This window comes from Castor canadensis, chromosome 1 (genome assembly GCF_047511655.1).
Source record: "Castor canadensis chromosome 1, mCasCan1.hap1v2, whole genome shotgun sequence".
Lineage (NCBI taxonomy): Eukaryota > Metazoa > Chordata > Mammalia > Rodentia > Castoridae > Castor > Castor canadensis.
In genome coordinates this window covers 170549501-170570570 of record NC_133386.1, presented here as the reverse complement: position 1 = coordinate 170570570, position 21070 = coordinate 170549501, and the positions used below count along the sequence as shown (strand labels likewise).

The following is a 21070-nucleotide window of genomic DNA, read 5'->3' as shown; positions in this document are numbered from 1 at the left end:
TCCTTACTACATGGAAGTTTGCAAAAGCTTGCCAATAAAAAAGCATCTGAAAAATCCTCAGTGCCTACTATATGCTAAGTACATATTCACACACATTATTACCTTATTTATTTATAGTGCTAAAACCACCATAGAAAGAAATTATGAAAAAATTCTGCTGAGAAGTATTTTTAAAAACTTTTCCAGTGACCTTCTAAAATGTAAGTGATTAAATTTAGGAATCTAAACCTTTACTTCCTTTAGTTTAGCTACCAAGTAAGTGTTTGGGGACAAAATGTAGGCTGCAGTGCCTTCGAAGCCTATGCCTCCTGCATGGTAATGAGTATTATGTAACTGAAGCGTTAGAGGGAGAGAAGGCCTCAGACTATGGGGACTTCATCAAGGGAAGTCACGATGTTGATTGCAAATGGGTTGCATTATGATAGCTGCAGCCAGGGTAGGGCCTGAAAGTCTGGAAACATTTGCTCACGGCAAAAGTGGGAGAAAAGATGGCAACCTAGATTACGCCAAGGATAGATGCCCTGGAAGTCAGTTCTGTGAGCACAGAAGGCAGGCTGCCAGGGTTGACACCCCAGGTTCCAAGTCCCACTAGCTGTGGGAGTGGGTATCTCATGAAACCTCTTGGGGCTTCAACTTTCTCTTCTAATTTTGCACCCACCTTATAAGATGCTTATAAGACTCGGTGAGATAAGAAGCATGTGAAGGGTAAAGGCACCCTGCTAGGTCTTTCTTCCAATGCACAGTACACTTTTCATCAATTCCACCCCCCATTTATTGCATTTTTGAGTTGTGTTTTTGACAATAGATGTAGTACGTGGCCTGGCATAGTACAGGTCTCAGGGGAAACCACAGGGCCCTGTGCATGGCGTGGATGAACTTACGTTCAGCAATGGTTAGCGGCGGGTAGGTGAGGTAGAATCCCACCAGCTCAGCCGAGAGCTGGCTGAGGAGGCTGCTGGCCACAGTACCATTGAGGAATGTGCTCTGATTGCCCACGACGTACACCAAGGTGACAGCCTGGGAGGCGTTGGACGCGCTCACAATCTGAATGGACACAGGAGGAAAGGGGAGGGAAACATGTCAAATAAGAGAAGGGTTTGTTTGATGGAGGGGAAGTTTAAACAAAGTTGAAGGTAGGAATGACAGGGCGGTGGGAAAACAGCCAGGAAGAGACAAGAATAACACAGTCATCATTTGCTGATCGTTTGCCAGAAGCCAGGCATTGTGTTAAAGGCATATCATCTCACTTAATCCTCACCACAACTCTGGGGTGTGTCCAGTTATGATTCCCTTCCACAGATGAAGAGACTGAGGCTTGGAGTGATGGAAGGATTTGCCCAAGGTCACACAGTTCATAAGTGACCCAGTCAGGAGTTGAACCCAGGTAATCTGACTTTAGGTAGTGAAAAGATACCCACTGGCCTATCTTTGCTAGTGGCTAAATTATCTCAAGTGAATTTTATGATTCTAAAAGTATAAGACAGAGCTGGCAGAGTGGCTCAAGCAGTAGAGCGCCAGCCTAGCAAGCATGAGGCCCTGAGTTCAAACCCCAGTACTGTCAAAAAAAAAAAAAAAAGGCAAGACATAAAAATACAAAACAGAGCATAGGAATGGTAAATTTAAGGGGGACCCAAGTGCTCAGACAGACAACACCTGAGTCAAACTTTTTGACAGCCAATGGAGTCAAACTTTTTTGGGTGCTCTAAAATTGAAAGGACAGAAATGTATGCTATATAGAGCTGATCACCAGCCTTAAGGGCAGGGCATCTGAAGCTGATTTTAAAAAGAATTCAGAAATATAAAATAGGTTCTGTAAAGAACAATTACATTTCCTTGTGATCTATTAATTCAATACAGAACATGGGAAAAATCCTATAAGATGGCATGGTTTTCTTCTTACATTTTGTCTGATTCCATTTTTTAGTTGCCATAAAATGAGATTTTCTGGGTCAATGGATGGACAAAAATATCCCACATATGAGATTTGAAAAATACACACAGAAGGAAACCACTGCACTTGTGAGACATTTTTGCTGGGCTCTGAGTTTAAGGGCATCTTCTCTTCCCCCCAGATCCACTTGCCACCTACCCTGTGTGTCCTCCTGTGTATCCCAAGGGGAGACCTCTATGGACCACAGCAATGGCTAATTTACCCACTGGCTTCCACTAAAGGGGCTCAGGATATGGGAGACAGGCAGGGAGGTCAGGGTATGGATGCCAGGATGCTCCCCGCGTGGCCAGTGCTGGCCCCCATCAGGGCCTAACAATACAGCCTTGGGTACTGTGCTGTCTCTGCCCACAATTCACAAAAGGGGCCTTTACTGAACTCTCAAATAACCTTTGTTCGAGTCCCATATTCTCTGCCCTTTCCAGGATGCTGACTGTCGCCAGGCTCGCTCAGACACCATCTGCACAGCTTCCCCCTCAAACTTGAAAGGACGGCTGCCAAGAATAGCTCCAGCTCTTCATTGCCTTCTTTTCACCACATGTGAAAGGTGTCTTCCAATTCTCTAACCCAGAGCCATATTTCCATGGTTAAGGATAAACCTAGTCACCATTCCTGCTCAACTCTTACTCTCCTTCTGGAAAATATTTCTGGAATGTGGTTTAGCCAGAGGCATCCAGACCTCTGTTCAAAGTAACCAAGAAAGGCATTTCTTTCTGAACAATTCAAAAGACCTCACAAGCCTCCTACCTAAAAAATAACTAAATAATAACAAAGATATTATTTGCAGGGGTGTAGCTCCGTGGCAGTGTATTTGCCTAGCATGTGCGAGGCCCTGGGTTCCATCCCCAGCACCCACCACAATAATATAATAATAATACTAATAATAATAATAATAATAACGATAACTTTAAACCTTTATCTCTATTCTGAATATTCTATGTTTGTATCATACAATAGTAACTTTTAAAATATTACACAAGTTATTAAGTAACTTGCATGAAGGTTATTCTAATTGTACAGAGATTTCTGTTTTTTTACCACAACCTTCCATATCCCCAACTCCACATTTTTGCTTAGCTGCTGCATATTCATTTATGTGTTTCGATCATTTTTAATTTTTAAAAATATATCTTCACTGAATTTTAGTTTTAAAGCAGTACTGTTTTTCTAAAATGAAGTGGAGATTTTGCAAGATAATTCAAAGGTCTGAATTAGTTTCATAGCGTTAGAATTACCTATCATTTTAAAAGTTGGGTAGAGCTCAGCTAAGTAAATCTGGTCTTGTTACCTTTTTCAAAAGTGGCGCCTGTTTTTTCTGTTCAATGTGTCTGATTACTTTTGGTTATTCACACTGATCATTTCCTGGAGGGTTTTCTAACTTTTGCCATAGAGTTGCATATGGAATTCTCTTAAAATCAATTATTTAAACTTCTTCTTTATCCTTTTAATTTCTAATGTCTTATTCTTCTCTCACTATTTTTAATCTTTAACAAAACTAAATCTCCTTGGATCTCCAAGAAGCCTAGAAAGCTTGCAATTTGAATACCTCTGTAGTAGTGCATTTGGTCAACGAAACTCTACTTTTTAAAATTATGGTAAAATACACAAAACATAAAACTGAGTGTTGGAACTTCTTTTTTTTTTTTTTTTTTTTTTCGGTGGTACTGGGGTTTGAACTCAGGGCTTTGCACTTGCTAAGCAAGCACTCTTCCACTTAAGCCATACCACCAAGTCCTTTTTGCTATGATTATTTTGGAGACAGAGTCTCACTATTTGCCCAGGCTGACCTGGACCACAATCCTCCTATTTTAAGCTTCCTGCCATTGCTGGGATGATAGGTGCGATGATAGGTGCGTGATCTTCCTGAACTCTGCCCCCCAAGTAGCTAGGAGTACAGGCATGAACCACAAGCTCCCAGCTTATTTGAACAATTTTTAAGTATACTTTTAATGCCACATTATAAGTTCATTCACAAACTTGTGCAATCGTCACCAGCATCCATCTTCAGAACTTTTTCATTATCCCAAACTATAACTCTATGAGCATTAAGCAACTCCTAATCCCTTCTCCCCTACACACACACACTTCTTCCCAACCCCTGGCGATCTCTATTCTACTTTCTAGACATCTATAAGTGAAATTATTTATCTAGATCTATAACAAAAGAAATCACACAGTATTTGTCCTTTTGTGACTAGCTTATTTCACTTAGTCCTTAAGGTTCATCTGTGTTGCAGTATGCATCAGAACTACTTTCATTTTAGAGGATGAAGAATGAATAGTATTCCACCACAATATAAGTCACACTCATTTATTTATTTATCCAAAAGCTTCTAGCTTTTGGCTGTTATGAATAATGCTGCTATGAAAATGGGTGTACAAAGTGCCTGATTTCAATTCCTTCTGGTATATATGCAGAAATGGAATTGCTGGAGCATATGACAATTCTGTCTAATATTTTGAGGAATGACTATACTGTTTTCTACAATGGCTGTTCCACTTCACATTCTCAGTAGCAGTGCCCAACTAAGAGTTTCAATTTCTCCACATACTTGCCAACACTTATTATTTTGCGTTCTTTTGAGAATGGCCATCCTAATATGGAAAGTGGTATTTCATAGTTTTGATTTACATTTCTTTAATCATTAGGAATGTTGAGAATCTTCTAAGAGTTGATTGGCTATCATTTTATTTTATTTTTTTGAAGAAATGTCTATTCAAGTCCTTTGTCCATTTCTAACTGAGTTTTCAAAAATTATTTTTGGGTTATAGGAGTTCTTTGTTTTTATGTTTTGGATATTTACAACTTGTCAGATATATGATTTACAAATACTTTTTAATCTATTCTTTGGGTTGTCTTTTCATTCTGTTAACAGTGTGTTTTGATGGACAATGTTTTTAATTTTGATGAAGTGTAATTTATTTATTCTCTTGGTTCCTGTGCTTTTAGTGTCATATCCAACAAATTGCCAAGCCTTAGAAGATGAAGTTTTTCCTTTATGTTCTGAGAGTCCTATAGTTTTAGTTCTTACATTTAGGTCTTTGAGTCATCTCGAGTTAATTTTGGTTGATGATGCTAGGTAAGGGTCCAGCTTTATTCCTTTGCTGTAGATAATCAAGTTTTCCCAACTTGCTGAGATGACTTGCTAATAGCCTTAGCACCCTTGTGAAAAATTCTATGACCCTATACCAGAGGGTTTATTTCTGGCTGTCTACTCTAGACAATCAGTCTATCTGTCTGTCTTTATGTTGTTTTCATTATCATAGCTCTGTATTAAGATTTTAAATCAGAAAGTATGAAACTTCCAGATTTTGTCTTTCTTTTTCAAGATTTCTTTGGCTAGGCTAGGTCATTTAAGATTCCATGTGAGTTGTATGATAGATTTCTCTAAAAAATTATCACTGAGATTTTATATAGATTGCATTAAATCTGTTCTTCACATTGACTAGTATTGAGATCTTTACAATTTTAACTCTCCCAATCCGTGAACACTGGATGTCTTTTCACTTATTTATATCTTCTTTAATAGATTCTTTTTTATACTTAAGAAAACTGTGATCATTCTTGTGACTACAACAGCCCCAAAAATAAAATTTCATAGGCCTGAGTCTACATCCATGGCCTTTGTCCCCGAGAGTCACACTTGTTCCCCAACTGAAGCAGTCCCTCGGGATATTTTCACATCACCCTTCTACTCTTGGACACCTGTAGTTTCTGACATCTCTTACTTCTCATTCACTCACACCTGGTTCATTTACTTCATTAGACTGACAGGCTGCTGGAGCTGAACACTGTTGGTTTGCTGCCCAACACCTATTCTCTTTACTTCTAAGACAACACCACAGTTTTCCTTGGGGAAGAGTTCTCTATTCATGAGCTTTGGATGGGGCTGCCCCACTGAAATTCCAGGAACATCTAAAATCTATTTAGATGCAATATTGCCTGTTGTAGTCATTTCCAAGGAAGATTTGTTACTTGATTACAAAATTTCATCTACTAGATCATATCCAGCACACAGCATGGAGAGGTTTCTTAAGGGCAAGGGCAGCTTATTTATCTTGGTATCTCTCCCAGTGTCTGATAAAAAATAGGTACTAAGTAAGTCTGTGCTTCCTGAATACAATTAAAGTATATTCTAGTGCCAAGAACCAGCTAGGCTTATATACCTGTGAGGACCACAAACCCAACCAGAAAGAAAAAGATTTCCCACAGGAGAGCTGAGTCAGACCCCTTACATAAATCTTAAGTCTGTGACACACTTTTAGATCTTCATCTAAGATGAACCAAGCCCTAATGAGATACTTCCCTATATACTTTGGATGGGTCTAGAAAAGGAAAGCTGCTTATTTCAAATTAAATTGTATGCTTTCTACATCATATTGGCTTTGCTGATAATTCACTTATGCTAAATGTCAATTTCATAAGCACTGGATCTAATTGCAAAGGCTTTAGTTAATTAGTCAAACCAGAGACATTGAACAGTAGAGTCAATTGGAGAAATTTGGGGACTGGATGAATATCATTAAGAAGCATTTGTCCTTAGTGGGATGATATCTATGTAACTGTAAAAAAATGGGTCTGAAAAAGGGTTTTGGTAGTGTGTACACTGTTAGCCAGGAAGCTGAAATATATGGTGCACCAAAAGTGGGATTTCCTTGAGAAAGAACTCATGTGTTTGCCAACAGTTTTATAGAAGACCTCCATTTCTATAGTGCATTGATACTGAGGTAGTTTAGCGGAAAAGATGATGGACCTTTGGCTCAAGTCCTCATTCCACTCTTTTTCAACCATGAGACTTTCTAGAAGTTTTTTAATCTTTCTCTCAGTTCCCTCTTGAGCAAGATGGTGGTAAGGATATCCCAGAGGGCATCTTGAGGATGACATTGCAATGTATTTGTAAAATACTTAGCACAGTTCCTGAGAGAGTAAACCTTCAATATAAAAGGTATGGCTGTAGGTGTGTGACTGTGTGTTTTTGCTTGTATGTAATGATTGTTTATGTGGATATCTGGAATACAGCCCAAGACAAATTACAGAACGGTCAAATACTGATGAGTTAACTATTTTTAATCAATTCATTTATTCACTTTATATGAGATATTTGATATATCTTACATACTAGTTTCTAGTTTCATTTTTAAAAATTTTTTAATAAATGTATTAGAAAGACGGAAGGACCCCAGGCATGGTGATGCACACATGTAATCCTACCACTCAGGAGGCTGAAGCAGGAGGTTCTTGAGTTCAAGGCCAGTCTGTTCTACCTAGTGAGACCTGTCTCATAAAGCCAAAACAATGCAAAATAACAACAAAAAAAGGCCTGAGGGAACATCACATAAGAAAATAAATACAAAATCCCAAACCCTAGCAGACACACAGTGACACAGCATTCCTCCTGTCATGGACAGACCCCTGACATCCTCACCAAAGCCATGACTGTCTCCACAGTCTCCATCTCCTGCCCAAAGCACAAAACTGCATTTCTACAAGGCAGCTTTGAACTGGGGCGGGGGGAAGGGAAGGGAGGGCAGAGGGGGAGGCAGGAGGAAACCCCAAGTCATTTCTTACCAACATTTGCATTATGGTTTTCTGTCAACCTCACAGCCTGAAGCCCTTCCTCCCTACCTGGACAGTCAGATTGCTTCTGGTACTGAGGACCTTCCTCTCAGCATCCTGGAAGGCCTTCTGTAGCCTCTGCTCCATTGTCTGGGCAAATTTGCAGGACTGTATGTTGTCTGATTGGCTCACAAACTGCAGTACTAGAATAAGAATTATAAATCAGTGCGCCAAAGCTCTATGTCTTAGTTCCTTGGATTTAATAGCAGTCATGATACAAAAACAGCATGATTTTAGGTTAGAGAAATTCCATCAATAAACAATAAGACAAGACATGTTTGATTATAGTTTTGAAAGTGGCTCCTACAACAATTTATAACAAAGAAAACTCCAAAGCATGATTGAATTTGAGATTCCTCTAACGCAAAGGATATTATGGCTTTATCCAATTGGGATATGTAGACACCAGCTCAAAGATGGACAAATAAGGACCCATAAGAAATCATGCGTTCTATTTCTTGAAGGGGAAGAGTCAATTGACCTTCATTACTAAGTTGACGGTTTCCATCTCAGTGTTCTCTCCACTCTTGTGATTTACAAACTTTGCAAATCAGAAACTGGAAAGAAAAGATTCCAAGGCCTAAGCTCAGAGATTCTGATTCTGTGACATCTGGAACCTACTGGCCCCAACCTATAGATTTTATGGATGCTCAACTCATTAGTATTCATTGATTAGACAGGAAAAAAATACAGAACTCAGAGCTATCTATTAATTGTATAGATTGGGAAGAAAAGTTCTAAAGAAAAAAACAGTTCTGATAAATTCAGAGTTCAGAAATCGCAAGCTAATGAGCAGGGGGTTTGGACATTTGATTAGTAGGCTCTTTGAAAAAGGTACACAGGGACTTTCAAAGACAACAGAGCGGGCATTCACTTGGTATGGTCCCCTGCCCTAGAATGCACAGGAATCCTTTCCTTCTGCATTACTTGCCTGTTTTCAGCTGGAAGTAGCCTGCAGGCTGGGGCTTCCAGGGGGAGGCAAGGACAGCCACAGACTGTAAGTTTGGGGTGTGTTGCTTGAGATCGGCAGTGACGTTGCTGATTCCATAGACACCCAGCACTTCCATCACGACAGCAGGCAAGTATACCAATCTCCCTTTAGTAGCATAATAACCAACTGTGACGTTATGAGAATGTTCCAGAATGTCCACCTACAAAACAAATGGACCCCAGAACTCATTGTTGATTTCCACAGTACTTAAAGTTCTCCTTAGTATTGTAAGAGTCCCAACTGTTACTTTGCAAGCCTGGGGAATGGGATGTTCTGATTTGACAAATTTTCTGACAATTCTGTAAAGCATAGTGGGATTGGGAAAATACAAAGTATCACAATACAACAAAATAAAATTTACATCAAATCTACATGAGGTAGAATTCAATCCTTGTTTTTTGGATTCATGAAGTACTTCAATGTAATCCTGTGAACACTAATTAGCACCAAAAAGGCAGAGAGGAGACAGCAGGCAGAGAGATTTCCAGCAAATGGAGTGCTGCTAAAAACAGCTTTGTGATATTTCACTTATGAGAATATTTCATTTCTGAGAATTAAGAAGCAGAAATGATAAATTAAGTGGGGCATCTTCCAAGGATGCATCAAAAGTAAATAAAGTGAATTCCTTTCTCTCAAAGCAGAGAAAAGAGTCATTCAGACTTGGCTCCATCCTTGGCTCACACACTCATTCAAGGCCAAGGCGAGGATGAACCAAAAAAAGCTTCTCTCCCAGCCGAGTCCTAGGAGATGTCCATGACCTGAGCTCTTTCTGTCCCAATGAAAAGATTGTGAGGCTTTAGTATTGGTTATTTTATTTGTGCTTTCTTAGTGTTGTATATTAGAAATTCCAAGTGTTTATTTTTTTAATATATTAAATGTAGTGATTATGGAATTAACATTTTTGAAAAAAACAGAGAAAAGAATAACAATTGCTTCTAATACTACACTACCACCACAATACAATTACACAATAATTTCTAAGTGTATTTTCACCAAGAATACATACTTCATATAGATGCATATAAATACATACATATAAACATACATGTGTTTGCATGCACTGAAGATATTACTTTGTCTCCTTTTCTTTCTTTCTTTTTTTTTTTCTTTTCTTTGCAGAGCTGGAGATGAAACCCAGGGCCTTGAGCAGGCTGGGTAAGTGCTCTACTGTTGAACTATCCTCCAGCCTCCCAATTTTTTTGTCATGAGATACACATCACATACCATCTACCATCCTACCCATCTTTAAGTGCACTATTCAATGGTGTTAAATTTACACATCACGGGTACCACCAGTGCTACCACCATTTCCAGGACTCTTCATCTTTAAAACTGGGCCTCTGTGTCAGAGTATTTAGAAGCTCTGCTTTGCCTTTGTTCTTGCATCTCTATTACAAGTGCCGCGTGTGGCTGGGAGTACAGACCAGAGGTAAAGCATTTGAATAGCATGTGTGAAGCCCAGAACCACGAGTATTTTCCAAAGAAACCAAGAAAAGTGATTTTGTAACAGAACAGGTGGCTCTGACTCCTCCACAGTGTGTACTCCATTGGTTTTTTTCCTAAGATGGTGTAAAAGATGACTGTAGGTGGAAATTGAGTTTCAGGGTGAACCATAGACACAGCCCCAAATGATGCCAACTTTAATCGCCTCAAAGAGCCAATTGCAGTTGCTTTTAACACTCCTCTAACTCTTGCCAGCTTTTTTTTTTTTTTGAAAAAACAAAACAACAAATGAACAAACAAAATAACATAGGGATATGAGGCTCAGGCTTTGAGCCTTTTACAGCAACAAAATCTACCTTGACTTCAACAAGCCGTTTGGTGTCCATTATTCTTATCTTTACCACTACCTTTATGTATGGCAAATGATCTTGATTTCCCTTTATGGTGAATAAGTCACAATGGTGGTAGGATTAAATATCAAAAGAAATGCATTTAAGTTTTGACAGTGAGCTGATTTAAAAAAAAAAAAAAGAATGCTGGGACAGGCATGGTGTACACACCTAGAAACCCTTCTACTTGGGAGGCAGAGTAGGAGGATTGTGGTCTGAGGCTAGCTCTGGCAGAAAGAATGAGATCCTGCCTGAAAAACAAACTAAAACAAAGACGACTGGGAGTGTAGCTCAAGTGGTAGAGTGCCTGCCTAAGCTCAAGGCCCTGAGTTCAATGCTCAGTACTGCTCCCCGCCAAAAAAGAATTCTAATTGTTGCAGTGGCCTGTGGTGACATGCAGGTAGTCAGAAAATGACGAGTTTGGTGAAAACTATCTCAGGCAACTAAATGGGAACATTTACATGTTCAACTTTCAATTGAAAAATTTTAAAGTTTCTGGTTTAGAAACCATTGAAGCCCCTCATGGAAAGCATTTTTTCCTCTTCTTCATTTTTCTTTCCTTCCTTCCTTCTTCTTTCCTCCTTTCTTTTCCTTTTTTCTTTTTTTTAGAATTATAGAAGAGAGATTGACAGTAACTGATAAACTATGTGCCAAATCTCATTCCTAGTACTTGGTGTGGTGGGTGGGGAAGGAACCACAGAGCTGAATGCAGCTGTCAAACAGGACATCAAAGGAAGAAGCCAGAACCATATTTGTAAGTTGTGCAAAAGGGAGTCCACTGAGTGCCAATCGCATTTACTGGTTTAACACTTGGAATCAAACCAAAAGATGCAGAACAAAGCTTCCATCACTCAGATGTGCCACTGAACTCAGCCAGCAGTTGTTAAACAGTACTTGGCAATAAAGTGTTTGAAGAAAAAAAAAATGTTTATTTCCCTGTCTGCTGCTGGCAACTTAAGGAAAGTTGGACTGGATTTACAAGTTAGAGTGATTTTTAAATGTTCAGAAATAAATCGCTCCTTACAATGGTGCAGAAGATAAAGTAAAAAGCAAAGAATGCCTTCTAGAGAATTACGTGGACAATATTAAATACTTTCCCCAAACAATGGGATAATGGGCTGGTTTAATGCAGCACATCCAAGCTTAAAAAAAAAAAAATAGGCATAAGGCAATTAGCCTCCATTTTCCATCTCAAAATGTGACCTTTTTATCCAGTCACAACATATGAGCTATTTGCCAAAATGATGAAGGATTCCACTTCTGGCAAGGGGAGGTATGGTACCTGGGAGGAAGGAAAACAATCCATACATGACAGACCGGGAGATGTGGCTGGGTTGGCCTGGTTACAACGCAAAGCTTACGTGAGCTGAGATATCGTTCTGGTGGAAAGCCTTCCGCAAAGCCTGGGTGAGGCCTTTGGCCACATTGAACTTCAAGGCTTCGCTGCTATGCACTCTTCTCTGCGTTAGAAAGAGAACTGTGGGGCAAAACAGAAGAGTGAGGTACAAACTTCATCACGAACAAGCCTCCCTCTCCTCCCAGCCACCATCTCCAGCAAATTCTGAGCACAGCTGATAAACAAAAGGCCACCAATGAGGGGATGAGAGATAGTGACTGCTGTCCTACTAAAGTCAGAAGGAAAGAAGGCCTGACCCATTTGTGTAGCCCTAATGGACAAACAGCTGGTATGCTGGTGGCTGTTCACTTCTTACTGGTGGAGCCTCTGTCCCTGAGAGCTGGGTTCTGAAGTACCTGCCCTGTGTGGGTCTGTGTGCCATCAACTTCCTGCAACAGCACCCACTGACAGCCTGCCTAGGTGCAGGTGCTTGGCTGGGTGTTGTAGGCTCAAACAACCCTGAATTTGGAAGGGGTAGGCCCACTTCACAAGAGGACAGAGAGTTGACCTCTGTGATTGAATGTGACAGGTACTAATGGAAGGGAAGCCCAGGATGCTGTCAGAGCTTCTAAAAGGAGCATCCAGCCTGGCACTGGGCAAGGGGCTGGAGACTACGGAAGGTTTCTATGGGAAATGTTGCTTTGGCTATGTTCTAGAAAATAAGAGTGAGGTAGACAAGGGTAAGGGATTGCTTCTATCCACTCCCAGTGGAGGGAATGCCAAGCACAAAGAAGCAAGGGAGAGAAGTGAAAAATGTCAGTGCACAGGTTTAGGTGTGGTCCTGAGAGCAATGGAAAGTGGAGAGTTTTAAGCAAAGGAATGCATTTTAAAAGGTTCCATTGGCTGCAGACTAGAGAACAGATTGAGGAGGTCTGAAGGCAGAGAGATAAATGTGGCTAGAGTTGCAGAAATGTAAGTGAGTGATGATGACAGCATGATGTCACTAGGGAAGTGGCAGTGTGGAGCATCTGGGAGGGAGAACTGAAAGGAACTGTGGCTGGGGTCAGGGAAAGTGAAGAAAGAGGGTAGGAGGCTTCTGCATGGAGCAGGGCTGGGCTGGGCTGTCTGCCCCTCAAAAGAGAAGGCATGGATCTGGAGAGATGGAGGGGAGCAAAAAACCAGATAGTATAATTTCTTGAGAAACAGAAAGAGGTACTATACTTGCTGCTATGCCTAGTTTCACAATTTCCCATTTTAGAACAGGATATGTCTCAAGATATAATTTCATTTAATTCTTTGTGGGGTGAGGAGGAAGGCGGGATGTGAGCATTCCACACTGGCATGCTCTTTCAGATAATCTGTCTAATGCTTTTTATAGCAAACACTACCATACTATTAAAAGCACACTGTGTGTCTGAGGCCTGCTTTGTGGCAATTGGAGAGGAGGGTGAAGGTGGTGTCCTCACTCTGTTCATGGTTCTAGTGCTCCCTGCCCAGCTTTTTTTGAGAAACTCTCCTTTTTAACACCCAAAGAAATCCTGGGCTCCCACCTTTACTGTACACAGCTGTACTCTTGGTATCTGCTAATTAAGAAAACAGATAGCACTTCCCAAAACCTCATATGAAATTGAGCCATGTCATATGAGATGCCTCTGATGCTCTCTACAGACAAACACAGTGTGCACTGGCAATCAGACCCACTGGAGGAAACATGGTTTCCCAGGAGACTCCGATGTCAGCACCGGTCCTAGAACTAAAATACACGTCACCTTACGCTTCTCCTCTCCTCTGACACTTGATGAAGTTTAAGGTTTTTCAACTTTGGCATACTGACTTTTTGGGCTGGGCTGTCCATGCATCGTGGGATTAGCAGAATCCCAGGGACCTATCCCACTAGGTTCCAGTAGTTCCTCCCTCAAGTGTGACAATCGAACTGTCTGCAGATATGGCCAAATGTTCCCTAGGGAGGGAGGATAAGATCACCCTTGGCTGAAAATCACTGACCCCCAAAAAAATAATTGTCGTGTTTCTAAAGCCCAGCCTTACTGCTCTCAAGTCCAGTCAGGACAGTGGCCTCTCACCTGTCTTCACCAGGAGCTTATGAGACATCTGACACTCCAGGTTGGATGCCATTTTTCCAGTTGTGACCATTGCAGTTGACGCAGCAAGAAAAGCAGCATCTGTGTTTTCTGCCTGCAAAGGTGGCAGCCGGGTGGCCTTCACTGATGCTGAAATGGATGTCAACGTTGCTGTGATTGTTAGTGGGCGAGGGGTGGACACTTTGGGTGCCTCTGGCTTAGTGGGGTTTGGGATGCCTGTGTGCATGGCTTCTGGTTTCCTGGGGAGGTGTGTTGTGGACAACAGGCCAGAGGCAGTGCCTGTGTTCCCTTGCATGGCTGTATGTGTGCTCATGGTGTGTGCTGTCCTGGCAAACATGTAGGTTGGTGTGAATGAGAAGGCTGTATGGACTCCCCCTGCTGTTGCCTTTAGGCCAGATGCTGTCTTGGTGACATTTTTAGCTACAGCAGTGGTCAAACTGTTGCTGCCAGTGCCCTTAGCTACCAGGGCCGCCGTCAGCGCCGCAGGACTTGCTCTCCTCAGAAACAACATGGTGGCTGCCACCGCTGCCGTAGGTTCTACCTTGGATGACACTGAAGAAGAGTCCACTGCAAAGAGAGAAGAGACAAAGTTTGTCATTGGCCTGGAATACACACATCTCTTGTCCTGATGAAGAATGGATGTAACTAAATGGGTTTGCTAGGGTGAGAAGTCTCTGCACTTTGGGATTGCAGTGGGGAGAACTCGGGCAAAACAACCTTAGGCTCATTAAGTCAATTAGCCATAATGAGAATGCACTTAAAGCAATGCCATAATTGATAATAAGAATACAAATTCTGAAGACTTTCCAAAACTCAGGTGCCTATTTGGGGCTGCTAATTCACTACTGAGAGGGGGTGGGGTGCGCCTTCAGAGCAAAGCTGGGTATCTCTGTTGAGCTTGAAGATGCTCTGGCCACAAAAGCGATCATACCTGTTTTCTGGGTACCAGGAAACAAACTACCTGCATGAGTGGCTGCACCTGTCCATTTCTTGGGGTGCTGAGAAGTTGGTAGCACTTTGGAGGGGGTCCTGGGAAAGGCATTGGTTGATATAGAAGGTGATTCAGCAGCTGAGTGGTATCTCAGGACATGCTGGAATGGTAGAGAAGCATTTGTCCCAGGCAATGGATAGATGTTACTGGAAATTTCAGAACTTGTATCTGTTCCATCTGAAAGCATCTCCTGCATGCTAGCTGTGGAAGTCAGACTTGGCCAGGCCAGCCAAAGAGAATGAGCTGCCTGGGCTGGCTGGGCAGGCAGCTGGAGACGGGAATGTGACACAGAATGCTGACTTGTGGATGGGTAATATTCAATCTTCACTGTTTGATAGTCTCTGGAATGGCTGTTATGGCCTGTGGGCCAGAGGTCTGTGTGGCTTCCAACTGGGGTCACATCTAACTGTCGTACAGGCTGGCTGGTGCTTGGATCGAGGACTAGATCCTGAATGTTAGAGCCTCCTGTAGTCACTGACTGCCCAGCAGTCTCTTTGAAATATTGAGATTTTATTGCATTGGCAGTTGAAATTAAACCACTGGGCAGAGTAGTTGCAGCTGAATGAGTTTCCCAACTTGCAGAGTTAATTGTGTGACCGCTTAAATCATAATTTGTATGCTGCTGCAAGCCAGCTATTGTCGATTTTATGGAAAGGGATCCAGTGTCTGCTGAAAAAGAACCCCAGGAAACAGCTGTGGTTGCTGGCTTTTTCATGTCTCCCATTGTTGAGAAATCATAGGCATCGGTGGAGGATGAAAATGGTGTCACCTGTTTGGAAGCTGAAGCTGGCAGTTCAGACTGACCCCCAGCAGCTGTGGCAGTCTCCAGATCAGTGCTAGAAGAACCATGAGATGGGGACACCCTCTGCGTGGTGTGTATGGTGGGCATGGAAGGTGGAGGAGATCCTGAAGGAAGGAGGATTGGGCTTGGTGTTGTAAAGACGGGAGATGAAATACGACCAGTGCTGAGGTCAAAGGTGAATCCATGTATGGTGCGAAGACTAGAAACTTCTTTACTTGGAAGGACCTGGAAAGGAACTATCACATTTGTCTTTTCATTTTTCCTGAAAACAGATGTCACACTGTCCTCTTTTTGCTGAGGAAATGTCCATGTTGTAGGAAGAAGGCTAGGAAATTTGCTTGAGAGGAGGAATTCTGTGGCTGCAGTAGGAGGAGCCCCATTATTACCTGCTGCCTGAGGAGTGGGTACTTCTGGCACAGGGAATGGAGAGGTATGATCCTCTGTGAGCTGGGGGGCAGTGAGGAAGGGAAGATCACCTGTTTCATTCCATGGTGATGCAGGAAGTGCCCCAGAAAGGACAGCTTGCCCTTGAGCCGGTGGGATGAAAGGGAGAGGAGGACGCACCAAAGAGGAAGAAGGTTTGTGTTCTGGTGAAAGGGCGGACCCTCTGGAACTCTCTGGAGCTGCTGACAAATGTGGTGGGTTAGCAGAATCATTTGCAGGAGTGGCAGGGCCTAGCTCTCTGCTTGTCATTGCTACAACCACTGATTCTGCAGTCTGGAAAGGTGAAGGATGAGCCTCATGGCTCACTGCTGCTGTGCTCTTAGAAGTCTGCAAAGACACCCCATTGTGCAATCTTTCAGGCCCCGCAGTGTGGACTGGCTGAGTGAATGCAGAATTTGAAGCCATTTCCAACATGGATCGTGAGGATATTCTACCTGGAAGTTGAAAAAGACCTCCAGAGACTAGGGGAGGGAAGGACAGAAGGGCCAGTTCTGCCGTGGAGCTCAAAACTCCTGATGTGGGTGAGCCTGCTGAATGGGGAGCCTCTGATGGAGACAGTTTAGAGTACTGCTTTGTTGAGGATCCAGAAAGACCTAGATGAGGGATGCCTATGAAATCCTGAGCATTTGGGGGTTGAGTGTGGTTTGTTTTGTCAGAAAATGGTTTTAGGGCATTTGCCAGGTTCTGACCTGAAGAGGAATCAGCTGGTGTTCTTTGGGGCAACAAAGGTACATTGGCGGGTTGCTCTACTGTCTTAGGAAAGGAGATGGAACGGGGTGAACCAGAGACCGATGAAGAGGATGAAGGTAGAGGAAGAAATGGGAGACCATCTGACCTTGTGGGATGCTCTGAAAGGGAGGGAGTCCTTACCCATGACTGATATGAAGGGACAGTGCTCAAGGGTGCCAATGGGACTGTGGACAATGGGGGGTGCATGCTGGTATGAAGCAAACCTGACATGTCTGCTGTTTCTCTTTCCCCTTGAGGCCTTGGTTGGACCTGGGACTCAGTGGAATCCTTCCAAGGATCCAGGGAGGCGCTGTGTCCACTTCCTTGGTAAAGAAAAGAGAGGTCCACGTGAGCCCCGGCCCTGCGGTGCACCTTGAGCGGAGGCGTCCCGGCCAACTGCAGCAAGCTTGTGTTGTCCAGGGAATGTCCAAGCACATTTATGATTCTGTCTGCTGCCGAGGAAGACTTGACTTCCAAGAAAGGCCATGTTGGTGAAATTGGTAACAACTTCCCGTGAGGAAATGACTCTGAGGTTGGGGTGACACGTAGCTGTAGATTGTCTCTCCCTGTGAAACAAAGTATCTGCAGTGAGGCTTGGGGATCAGGATGCATGTGCAACAGGGAGGTGCTAGAGATGAAGAGGGGGCAGGACAGGTCCTGCGGGGCCACAGAGCACTTTCATCCATCACAGGAGACTCAAGAAACAATTCAAACAATGAATTAAATAATTGCAAGTATGCAAATGCTGCAGCTAACCCACAGAGCAGACCGGTAAGAAGTAGTTTCCAATGAAGGGATGTTTAGGCAAAGATGTGGAGGATTCCCAAGAAATCAAAACAAACTTTTTGTACCACTGGCAAGACTTAGATTGTAAAACTCACAACCTAATCAAAATCTTTGATTTTCAAAGATGAATGTGGTTACCTGTCATGGCCAATAACACCAAAATAAAACTCATCCAAGAATCCAAGATGCAGACACTCTTGAAGAAGGACTGTGCATCGAGCATGAATCTTTCTCCAGGTCCCTATGGCACTCTTAAGAGAAATATCTGAGATAGCCTAGGCTTAGAAAGATGGCTCCGATGAAACATATTTCTCTTCTTGGATCTGAAAGGATTCCTGATGTTATCGTTCACACCATGTCAAGTAGTGGCAAAGGAGAGTTCTTTCAGATTAGGTTATTTCAGAAAGAAAAATGATTAACATCCAAGCTAGAACAGGCAACACCTCTCAGAAGGCCTGGTGTCACTACGAGCACCCGCAGAGACCAGAGCTGTCAGCACTGATGTGCAAAACACGGCAGGGAGGCCAGGAGGCAAGGCTCAGAGCAGAGCAGCAGACAAAATAACCAAGAAGCTGTGGACATGATGCTTCCTGCTGGATAACTCCTCTCTTCGTGGTTCCTTAGGGTTGATTCAGGTGCAGAGGGGGTTAAATGTTCTTAACTAACATTTTAAACTAAAAATAAGAAGAAAGGAAAGGAACTTCTTGAGTTTTCTATATTGTTACTAAAAACATCAGAGCCATCTGGTAGAAACAATCAAGTCAAGAGGTAAAACCAGAAGCTCTGGGTTTGCGCCTAACTTTGGCTACTTGGAGCTCTGTGTGCGTCTGGACAGCGGGGGCAATGAGCAACCTAATGGCCCTACCAGGCCCTTGTGAGGAACAAATGAAGTTATGGAAACAGAAGGATGGGCTCTCTGATCTGAAAGGCAGTAATCAAGTGAGCTGTGATTTCAAGCCCTAAGCCCTATGTTGGTTTAATGAAAGAAGACACTGTGGCCCAGAGAGGGGACACCCTTTGCCGGAAGCCACAATACTGATCGGGGACAGAAGCAGGTTCAGATGTGAAGGCTCCTCGCTCCCAATTCTGAGGCCAGTTCCTAGTCTTCACTCCACCACCATCGTATTCTGCTGATCAAACCAGCAAACAACTAAAGCTAAAGTCTTACAATACCGGGCTTTGGGATCAAGCAACATTAGCTGCAGTCACCAAAGCTAAACAGTAAGTTTTTGAATTCGTTTTTTTTTTTTTTCAATTTCTTTTTGTAAGACTTAGAAAAGTAAGGGCAGAGGGTGTTTCACTCTACATTAGAGAGCACATGAAAAATTTTCCTTTCTGACTCTTCATTTTGTTTTTGAATTTTCCTATTCCTGGGATTTAGCCAAGAAATTGGCCTCAAGTCATTTTAGAATGCATCGGGGTATAAGCCAGTACTATACCCATCCTTGGTGGGCTTGTATTATACCAGCCATTCTGGGCATGCCATCTTCTTGACCCCTTCTAACTAGAATCATTAGTGCCACACATGTAGAGCCCAAAGCTCCCCCCACCCTAGTCTCTGCTAGCCAAACCCATCTTAAATGGAAATCAGTATGCAGAGCTCCAAGACCCCTGTGCCTATCTAGCACTGGTGCTTCATGGTTTTCAGTGGAAATCAGCTTCAGCGTTGCTTCATGCAGCCTAAAGAGGCCTCACCCCTGGCCAGTTGCAATTTTACAGGGAAGGCAGATACTGCATTTGTACCTTTAGCCTTACTACTCTTGTTGCTACCTCCCGACAGCCCCAGCTTCATACTCGGCAAGCATTCATGTCTGGTTATGTGCATGGGTGAATATAATTTCCAGAGAAGGTACTTTTGCAATTTGGTATTAGGTTTCCACTTAGCCTTTGCAACCCATTTTTATGACTTGGTTGTCAAGTGAAATTTATGTAGGATTTCTTCTCTTGGACTTTCATTGAAATAGATTCAACGGTGGGCTGAACGCACATATTCAAGAATCAAAATAAAATTCATCTCATTTCATACAGGTAACCTTGAAACTCAAAATTGTTGCGATAGGCCAGAGTTTTTATTTTCAGCAAGATATTTCACAAACTCTTTCATAAAAATCTTGCAAACTGGATAGAGGAATAGGTATTGGATAGTAAGTAATATGCAGGTGATTTATAACTGAGTGACCTCAGAATGTAGTGATTTAGAAAAAGTCAATGATGTACATAAAGTTGGGGAAGAAGCATGTTCATTGAATGAGAAAATGATACCAAAATCAAAAGAACGACTGGTTTGAAGGGTTTTGGAGAAAAGTATTTCATAGTTGTGTCTACTGCCTGAAATTACTGATAAAGGAAGACACAGATCAGGATTCAACATAAGGAATGGCCCTTGGTCCAAATATTTCTTATACAGGGACAGGGTATGCTTACTCTCTCTGTAGCTAGAGCTGACTGCAATTCATAATGATCTAGAAGAAAAATACAGGATAGCAAGGAAATGACAAAATCTTAGCTTCATTGAAATTTTCTTCTTTCTTAAACCAGAAAAATATTTCACACTTAGAAAATAATATCTATATGAAAGGTATAAATTATAAATAATGAAATGAATACTCATTACCTATCACTCAGCTCAAAAACAGAGCCTGTATTTCTAGAGCCCTCTTCCTGGTTTCTTTCTGGTTCTTTGCTTCTTTCTCCCAGAAATAACCGCCATTATAGGTTGCATTTTAAAAATTAGGTTTTTTTTTTTTAAATGGTACTGGAGTTTGAACTCGGGACCTCAAGCTTGCTAGGCAAGCACTCTACCACTTGAGCCATGGGACATCTCAGTCCTTTTGTGTTTAGTTTGTGTTCCAGGGAGGGTCTCATACTTTTGTCCAGGCTGACCTAGAACCACAATCCTCCTACCTTTGTCTAGTAGCTGGGATTACAGGAAAAATCCATGCCTGGTTAATGAGTTGATTTTTAAGAAGGTGAAGTCCACTGTTTTCTGTATTGCCCACAGTATACCTAGTCAGCAAAGATGAATTCTAGAATCACATTAAGAAACTTATACATGCCTGGGAACAGTGGGAAGCTAGAAGATTAGACTTTGAACATTTCTGCCTGAAGAAATGATAAATGTTTGAGAAGCTAGATATGTTTAACCTGATTTAAGCATTATGCAATAGATATTTATAGCAGAACATGACATGACATCCAATTAATATGTACAACTTTTATGTCTGAACTAAAAAGAAATTTTAAAAGCAGATATATGCTAGTACATGATCTTGATGGAGATATTTTACATTATAAAGAGGAAGCCAATCCTAAAGAGGGGCCCAGTCTACTCTGGAGTGAGATTCTTGGCAGGCCTAGCATGCTAAAGTGTCAACTTAAGCATTTCTACTGAAATATGTAGAGAAAAGTACTTGCTTATGAAGGTAAACATGCATTCTTGAGTAAAATACAAAATATACATTTCTGTATATTTCTGTAGAGCCTTCAAAGGCATGT

At 42.1% G+C, this 21070-nt stretch overlaps 1 protein-coding gene across 6 annotated transcripts in view; it reads right to left on the bottom strand.

Moving 5' to 3' along the window:
• The window catches only part of Kiaa1549l (KIAA1549 like), a 275501-nt gene that overhangs the window by 107340 nt on the left and 147091 nt on the right, over window positions 1-21070 (bottom strand). For 2 of the 6 annotated variants that reach the window (XM_074044115.1, XM_074044106.1), the window contains exons 2-8: window positions 17014-17355; window positions 14755-16239; window positions 13806-14390; window positions 11750-11865; window positions 8497-8716; window positions 7575-7708; window positions 882-1044 (exon numbers count right to left, since the gene is read on the bottom strand). In XM_074044115.1, the coding sequence (XP_073900216.1) occupies window positions 882-1044; window positions 7575-7708; window positions 8497-8716; window positions 11750-11865; window positions 13806-14390; window positions 14755-16239; window positions 17014-17355 (3045 nt within the window). Of the gene's footprint in view, window positions 1-881; window positions 1045-7574; window positions 7709-8496; window positions 8717-11749; window positions 11866-13805; window positions 14391-14754; window positions 17356-21070 lie in introns of all 6 variants that reach the window. The other 4 variants (XM_074044134.1, XM_074044124.1, XM_074044089.1 and 1 more) reach the window with 3 other exon arrangements.